Here is an 8,806-nt window from a genome sequence, read left to right as displayed (position 1 = left end):
TGGTCAGTGTGCCCCTTAACGACGGCGCTTACTGACACAAACGGGCCCACAACTTGATGCTGGGTTTCGCTAGCCACTGCCAAGTGTACTGGCGATGAAAGCTCGTGGGCAATTCAGGAGTCAGCTTGCTAGCCTTAACCAATAGAAAGCGCGTGTCTTCGTTCGTGACGCACTGACAATATTCATCCCAGTGCACCTAAGTATAAGACGGGGTAGAGGACCCCACAAAATTGTGTTCAGGAACACAAGCTCACCTCACCAACAACACATTTCCAACCCACTCGCGGATATCCTTGATCACTTGTGCCACCACCTACATACGATGTCGACCGCAGATACTTCGACTCAAATCATCAGCTTCGATGGATCCTCTGTCCCTGGTCAGACGAAAATCTTTTCCGAGTCGAGCTTCTTCAAAGAGAGACGCGCGCCTACGCTTCCTGCCCCAGCTGAGGTCAGAGCCCGCAACGAGGAGCCGGGCAATATCCGTGCTACAAGCTTTGATCGCCCACCACCCGTCACATTCCCATCGCTCGGGTTGCTTGTCAAGTACGGTGGCAATGTTACAATTGTCGAGGCTCAGACTCAGATGATGGTGCACGAGCGGCTGCAAGGTTTAGTCCCCGTGCCCGAGATCTTTGGCTGGACCGAGGATGATGGGCAGAGGTTTATTTACATGTCCTTAATAGAGGGCGTGACTTTACAAGAAAGATGGTGCGATATGAATGAAGACGAGAAGCGTGTGATTTGTGAAGAACTTAAAGGAATGGTAAAGGAGTTGCGAGCATTAGAGCAAGACAGCCATGATCGATTTGTTGGTGAGTGGATTATCTCGAGTCTACTTTGCAAGCAATTCTAATAGGGTGCCCTATTCTTCAGGTAGTCTTGGCAAGCAGCCACTGAACGAGATATTCCTGGCATGCCGTCCAAATCTCAGAGGACCGTTCGAAGGTTCAAACGCCGTTCAGCAGTTCCACGATGCTTGCGGAATCGAGATTGATGGCGAAGCGCCAATCGTGTTTACACACGATGACCTCGTCCCACCCAACATCATCTTGTCGCTAGGGCCGAATCCGAAAGTGGCAGCTATCATTGATTGGGGCCAGGCGGGGTGGCTTCCCGCGTACTGGGAATATTGCAAGGCGAAGCGGGTAAGGCTCAACCCGAAATGTTTCAATGATGCTGCCCAGGAAGAATGGCGTACAAGATATCTCCCAACCATTTTGGATCCGGTGGACGATGAGACATACTACCATCCTTGGCTTTATTTTGTCTTGTCCAAGGGCATCTGATTAGTACTCCTCTTCACCGGATGAGCAGGGCATGCCCCTCACAGGCGCGACAGGAAATTTTGGCTAAAGTAAAACACATATTGATCATAGTGGTCCGAGTAATATAGTGATATGACTTGCCACCCGTAACTGCTGCACTACCGATGGATGCATCACATGTGGCCGCTTTCTCGCTCATTCCACAATGGACAATCGGCAAGAGGCACCCTGACACGATCAAGAGCATTGCTGATCTCCCGACAACATATCACGCCCAGGGGAGTTATGACGAGGCAGAGTAGACCAATATTATTAACAACACACCACACAACCTAGATAACAGCATTATGTTCCTCCAGAAATGAGTACAGCCTTTGTATGGCTTCACACATCGACTAGTACATGACTAGATATTGAGGAATTTCCTCACTGCATCGATCGATCACCATATTCCTAAAATCCGTAATCGTCTCCTCACCACCGTAATCCATGTTGTGAATAGTTGTCTCCGCCCATCCGTCTTCACAGCGTTATTTTTTGAATGGCTTGCCGGACCATGTGCAATCAAGGCCTGCCCTGCTGAGTGGTGGCAGCATTGCAAGAAATGTAGGAGGAGCGACGAGTCGACATCGAAGGGTTTGTATGGCGCCGTTAATGTGGGTCGTCCATTGGGAGAAACAGGGTGCACATGCAAAACAGCGCGGTGCCATGTTCAAGTGTGCCGAAACCGAGAGGAAAAACTGTGACTTAGCGACTGCTATTCCCACAAACTAACAAAGTATGCTTACAACGGCTCTGTTGGGGTCCAAAATGCAGTGAAGGCTGGTACCCAGGGTGCTACGGGTGCTGACATTGTACAATGTGCCACGCCGGTTGCGTCCGAAAGGATATCTGCACATACAGCTCCAATATGCTGGTTTGGCTTGAAGATAACCAAAGAGCAGTGCAAGTCTCTCCAACAGGGTCCCAGTTGCTTACGGCAAGGCTCATTGGCACGTGGCCATCTTCCCGGTTGGTAAACGCTATAGCTCGCAGCTGTTTCATACTTATGCGTTGGCTAGCGCACCTTCGCACGGCCAAACCGTCACACTAATAGAGAAATACAAGAAATCCTTATCCTCTGAATTGCGTAGCCGAGCAAAACAACACCATGAGATCAGACCAGTTGACACTATTGCACATACGCGGGCCCTACTCTAGTTCAACACACCAACAGTCTCAGTCCTGACGGAACGGCCTGCCGCAGTTAGGGCCACAATTATCATTAACACCTCCAAGAGGCCTAATCTTCTTGGATGGGAGAAACTCTTTGGAAATTAGGGTCGGTGAATTGACACCCAACTGCACCCTGCGCCGTTCAAGACAATAGGCTGCTACCAAAAGAGCTAGGTGAGATGTGATAGACCCTAGAAGAAAAATGAACGTTCAACCACAGCCAAATTATCTAGGAGGTTCCCCGAGAGTCTTTACTTCATGTAAACAAAATTTTGGTGGTTATCCTAGTCAACAATGGCGTTTTCAGCTTAGATTTGGTGCTCCACCAGCTTTCATTCGGTTGCACACACTCGGTTCATCTAACTACTGCGGTTCTATACCAAGATCGCTTCAGGTGCCGCAGTTCTCAAAGCACGAGAAAGAAACAGATCCGTAGTAACGACAGGTTTTATAAGCAGATCGCGTTGAATAGCGCAACTCCGTCTTGACATCATTACGCATGTGCTTCCCACAATCCATTTTATCATGGTTCTTTGTCAAAGGTGTGGCATTACCCCGCTACTAGACTGGGAAAGTCAAGGGATCTTTGGGGGTTCAGCAGCTGCTTATCTTTTTCTCCTGGCAGCTTGGAGGCTCCCGCCCATCAATGTGCAAGGACAACTCGGAAGTCAGTTCGCATGTGTCTGACGAATCGACAGCCACGGAGCAGCTCCGGCTACCTGGCACAGACATCATTTCTGCCCCGCTTCGGAGCTTGCCCCTTTGGTACATGTATTGGTGAGACCTCATGATACCGGGGCAGAAACGATCTGTCACCACCTCGCTGTGGATGGAAGAGAAAGCCCATCGCCAATTTAATGACTCGCTGCACTGATCCATTCAGGACCTTGCTTCGGCAGCCCTTGGCTGGTACGAGGATCTAGATCCTCGATGGACAGCTTCTTTCTGAAGACGTCGCCACAGACACCGCAATCAACGGAACGTGGACTAAACTCCGGGCTACTGCGAAGCTCTCCTATTGGGCTCTTGACTCCCCTCTGACAATCGTCTCCTCTAACAAAGCTTTGAGCCGGGAATTCCCTTCAGCCACATTATGCGGTCATATGGCACAGACCATTTTCCCTCCCGGAGTTGGAAAGTGACCATACCATTCGCTGATGACCATAGGAACAGCTCCGAAGACTGACAGGAGAAGGCGAGTTTGCAGTCCATCAAGAGCTCGGCCTTTGAACCCCATCGTCGACCATAGATACCAAAACTGATTAAGGCTACCAGGGTGTGCTTCCTGCAAATGTCCAGGGGACAGTTGGGCCCTCTTTAATTCATTGGGGCGCTTGCTCAACTGAGACGTCATGCCTCGTTCAGTCTGACCACGTTGTGTCGCATTGCCCCATATACACTTGTCGCAACCTGTGCCTTCGGCCGTACATCTGGTTCGAGTTGTTGCTGCGGGAAAAGTCAGACAAGCCAGTCTCAACTATATATCAGTCCCTGTTGGTGCTTGTAACTTGTAAAACTGGTCCACTTCCTGGGAATAAAACATCGTTCCATATTTGGAGAGATTTAGCTCGCGGGCTTTTGGCTGATTTTACTGTTATTACACACGAAACAAAGCCCTAGATTGGCTAACATCATCAATCGACCCAGAAAGCCAAACCGTCGAGGCTATATATTGATCGCGCCAGCCAGAGCGATTGAACCTTCGGATAAGAGCAATTCGCATGCGATACCGTCTGAGATCATTCAGACGAAGCTTTCTTTCAACACAACTACGTCTTCCCGACGAATACGTACCCGAAGTATGCACTAAGTGGGAGCGCTACCCTTCGACACTATCCTGACAACACCCTTCTAGACCATGGCAAGCAGGCTCCCATTGACACCATTGCCTAAGACTGTAAGCCGTCGAAATTCAAGGGTCTGCACACGCGAGGCTTGTGAAGTATGTCGAGAGAAGAAGGCCAAAGTAAGTTAACGAGCGAGTTTGACAGTACTCCAGTCCGTTTCATCCCTCGAGCAATATCTAACAGTATGTAGTGCGATGGTGAAAAACCGTGTTCGCGATGCAGGTCTCGGGGAGCGCAATGCGAATACCAAATCCGATCTCATCAGACAAAGCGCAGTCTGCAGGCCGAACTCGAAGAGATAAGGAGTTTTCAGCGTCAACGTGACGCCGTCCTTGGGGCCCTCGCGGCACCGGGACAAGCCCACAATGTGCTTCTGCGTTTGTGGAGCGGCGAAACGTTTGAGAGGATATACGAGAAACTTGAAACGCACCACCCGGCATCCCCAACTACCGGCCAAGGGTCGGACGCTTTAAGCCGAACCCCACATATCAAGGAGGACCCATTCTCGACCCTTACTCAGACACCTCTTTGCTCTCCTCCAATCCTAGACTACTCAAACTCGACGGACTTACACGGGTCAGAAACCAGTTACATCCAGAGCGCTATCGAGAACCAGAATCCGATATCCGACGGCACGAAAGTAGAGGCAGACGGATTGATGTCATACCTCGAGGCGTTCATGCTCAGCCACATGGCTCTCCCGCATGGTGTGAATGAGTATGATACCACGGATTATACGCCGACAATGCCGTTTGGCCCGTTCATGGAATATAAAACTCCGCTGATACATCCTAACACTCACTACTCCGGCCAAACCTATCCTATGGACGACGTCGGCAACGTCAACTGGTGGGAGCCAGGGCTTTCTGGCCCTGTACTGGCAAGCTATACCGTCTCTTCGTCCACAAATCACAGCGCTTGGCCGTATCCTCAATTCCCAGCACCTGATATCTCAAGCCAAGCACAAGCTAGTCACTTACAGCCGTCCCCGATGCATTCCCCCGAAAATAATGGCTCGCCTCTGATATCTCGTTCTTCGTTATGGGGACAATCGCACCGCAGCAATGGCTCAAGCATCGCCAGCGCAGGTGAAAGCCTGTACTCGACTCTTCTACCCCCGAAGAAACGAAAGCTTGAGGTCAACGAACAGGACTCCTCAATCACCGCTGGCACTAGGAACGACAATAAAAAGAATCACAAAACCTCGACAGACTACAAGGCCCAGAGCAAGTCTCCTGTTCAGGAAGCTCCATCACACGACCGCGAGCGTTACAGGCAGGCCTCGGCTCGTAACTGGCAAAAAAAAAAGCAACAGACTACAGACCTCGAAGCAGCGATGAATATTGCCGAAGCCCGTAACTGCGAGCTTCACGGCGAATACTCCGAAGTGTTGAGTCAAGTCATGGATGCCAAGAACGCTCTCATGGACCACGCCAAGTGCAACCATCCGGCTATAAGCAGCTGGCTACGCTGCCAGACGACTAAATACGTGCTAAACAAGGGTGCTGCAGTAGACAGGGAACAGAAGGACCAATATGAGCTGGGTGACATGGCGGCGCCGGCGTACCCAGTGGGTCGGAAAAGAGCCGCCTACAGGTGATGCTGCGGTAATACGAGTTCTCAGTATGTCCCGCGATAGAGGACGCATGCATTTATAGGAGAATCCGTATATAGAAGCTTAAATACTTGGGCTTACCAAACGGGAAAATGAGTTACTGGCGGAAGACGGGGGGGTGTGGCGCGGTTTGGTTTCCAAAGCAAGGCGTTCAAAGTCAAGAGTTTATCCACTACATAGGACGGGCATAGGAATATTTTACGGGCTAATGCGTAACGATGGATAATTGTTTTATTTGGTTCAGAAAAAAAACATTTGGCATTCAGATGCAAGATCATGAAAACAAACCTTCCTTTTCACAATCGAATCCACTTCACAATTATTGCATGCTGATAGTCCTCCCGGCGGGCTGCTAAGGTAGCCTAATACCTGAACACGGCGTAGCAATGTCCATACCGCAGAGTGACGGGGATTGTAAGCTGTCGAGGGGTTAGGGTACTTCGTATGTACTTGACGGCAAGCAAGGCCCGAAGGATTGCTATGCAGCCAAGACTGGCGATGAATCTGTGGCCTCGGCTCCTTTCTCGAGAAGTAACTTAACCACCTCGATATGACCTGTATGTGATGCCAAAAGTATTGGCCCCCATCTATCTTTGTTGCTGACATTGGAATCGGCCCCGTTTTCGAGAAGCATAGCTACAATATTCAAAGCGCAGTTCAAACAAGCAGAAGCAGAACCTCAAGCTGATATCCCAAACTGCTGGCTTCATTCACGTCGTATCCCTTTTCTCTGATGAGAAAAATGACTACGTTCATCAGTTGAAACCTCACGGCGTAGAACAATGGCCCAGTCGGATCGATCTCAACCAGTCTGTTGTCATGCTTTGCATCTTTCAACTCTATCGTTGTCCTCCATACAATCCATGTTGGATTGCTAACATTGACTGAAAAGGCCACTGTTCAGTGGCTGCAAAAGGTCTTCCTGCCCCAGACTGTCCCCAGCCAGCTTGATCAGGCCAGGCTGCTTATTCTGTATGGGCATGGGAGCCATACGACGACGAATTTATGTGGCAGTGCTATACTCATAACGTCTATCTGTTATTCTTACCGCCACACACCTCCCATGTCCTGCAGCCACTTGATCAGTCAGTCTTTAGCCCAGTAAAGTCAGCCTATCGCAAAGAGCTTCACAATCTCAGCCAGTGGAACGATTCAACTATAAAAGGCAGAAGAAACTCCTTTATTCTTATCAGCGGTCACGCCCAGCTGGGCTAACAGCAAAGAACATTAAGAGTGGCTGGAAATACACTGGGTTGTGGCCTATTGCTGTGTCTAAGCCTCTTTTAAGCTCCCTATTCCTGCCCAATGCAACGACACCGTCAACACCACTCAACAAGGCTACCCAAGACACCCAGGGTATCCAGGATACCCAAGATATAAAGGAATGGGCATCCGCTTCATCTGCTGTTGCACGGTCTACGCCTAAGAAGGTCAAGGAACTTATAGTCAACTAGACTTATTCAGTTAGCTAGATCAAAGTATCGCCACCCAACGCCCTGGGAGGTCAATTCCCTTGGGATTCATTGTCTCTGGCACTGAACAAACTGGTCCTGTCTACAGGGTCGTTTGAGATCAGAGGACTGGACTCAGAAAGCTAGATCAAAGTATCGCCACCCAACGCCAACTATTCAGAAAAGTCAAAAATGCTTTCAAGAGAAGCCTTATCAGCTGGCTACTGCCAGCACTAAATACAACTTCTCCAGGCCAAAGTCAGCAACACTACAGCAAGGAAGAGGAAGGCTGTTCAAATCGACTCTAACACTAAGTTCGCCAATATCAGCGATATACGGCAATTCCAGCTTGAGTCTGCCGAAGTTGATATTAATACGGACGGATCCGTCACATCTGATTACCCTATTGAAGCAGAAAGCTGTATTATAGTTGCATCTGGGCCGCTTCGATAGTGAATTAAAATAGGTGGCTGTGTTGTGATACCCTTGTTTTTGGGTGGTCGGAAAGTGGGTACTGTGATTTAGCGAATCGACCAGATTGTTGAAGAAGCCCCGGCGTGGGTTAATTTTGGATTGTAACAAAGAGCGAAGCATTGAAGGGTTACCGGCGGACTATCAGTCGGGAGACACGGACTGGCCCTGGGACAAGTTCATATAGCGGAATGGCAAATTGCGAAGGGCAAGGCAGTCTCCCACAAACAGCAGGTGCAGCTGTTTCAAGAGTCTGATCGTCGCCGGACAGCCAGCTTACTCCTGGCGTCACTCTGTTTGTGATTATTGGCGGACTCTGGACCTGACGCAAGTGGCCTAGTAAAGCCTCTAGTGTAAGCGCCATCGGGGTTGTTATGTTTAGGGCGCTCCATGAAAGAGGTCCATGACAAGTCCAAGCTGCGCTGTTGTGGTCCAGGAGCTTGACCAAAGCCATCAAGAAACAATTATTAACCCTCGTTCTCCCCGGAATCGCGCGGTATTCTTCAAACAGGCGGCCGACCGGGAAGAGTTTCACGACCCAGTCATCATATCTCCCTGTGCCAGTTGCTATGCATAGATTACGAACCCGGAAAAACTAGGCGCCTGCTGTCATTGCATGACGGGTGTAGTGCCTTGAAATCTAAGGCACCTCTTCTTGTCGGACGCTAAGCTTTTGGATCCCTCCTTTAATACTACCTCCCTCCTTCCCTCCCTCCCAAGACATCTAGCGCCAACGCGAAGACGGCGCACACTGTAGTCAATTCTTGAAGGTACAAGCCGCTACTCAGTCGTCAAGCCGTAGTGTCCGTTCCGGGATGGCGGTGCCAGCCACCAGATGGACCCACTCGAGTCAGCGGAGGGAGGAAAAGTCCGGATTCTGTCTATGACAGCGACGCCACTACTCTGCGGCTAAGAGGACGATAGACCAAAGGCAGA

At 50.0% G+C, this 8,806-nt stretch overlaps 2 protein-coding genes across 2 annotated transcripts; both read left to right on the top strand.

Annotated features, from left to right (window-relative positions):
* Positions 1–322: 322 nt before the first annotated feature.
* ColSpa_12008 (uncharacterized protein) lies at positions 323–859 on the top strand (the record flags this gene model as incomplete). The annotated part of the gene is made up of 1 exon (XM_049278220.1): positions 323–859. One exon carries the CDS (start codon positions 323–325, stop codon positions 857–859), a length of 537 nt encoding a protein of 178 aa, XP_049134177.1.
* A 3,485-nt stretch (positions 860–4,344) lies between these two features.
* Positions 4,345–5,933, top strand: ColSpa_12007 (uncharacterized protein; the record flags this gene model as incomplete). The annotated part of the gene is made up of 2 exons (XM_049278219.1): positions 4,345–4,383; positions 4,599–5,933. 2 exons carry the CDS (start codon positions 4,345–4,347, stop codon positions 5,931–5,933), a joined length of 1,374 nt encoding a protein of 457 aa, XP_049134176.1.
* Positions 5,934–8,806: the final 2,873 nt, after the last annotated feature.

The sequence above is a fragment of the Colletotrichum spaethianum genome (genome assembly GCF_022836535.1).
Source record: "Colletotrichum spaethianum MAFF 239500 DNA, contig55, whole genome shotgun sequence".
Classification (NCBI taxonomy): domain Eukaryota; kingdom Fungi; phylum Ascomycota; class Sordariomycetes; order Glomerellales; family Glomerellaceae; genus Colletotrichum; species Colletotrichum spaethianum.
Note: the sequence above shows the minus strand (reverse complement) of the source record. Positions and strands in the feature narration are given on the sequence as shown.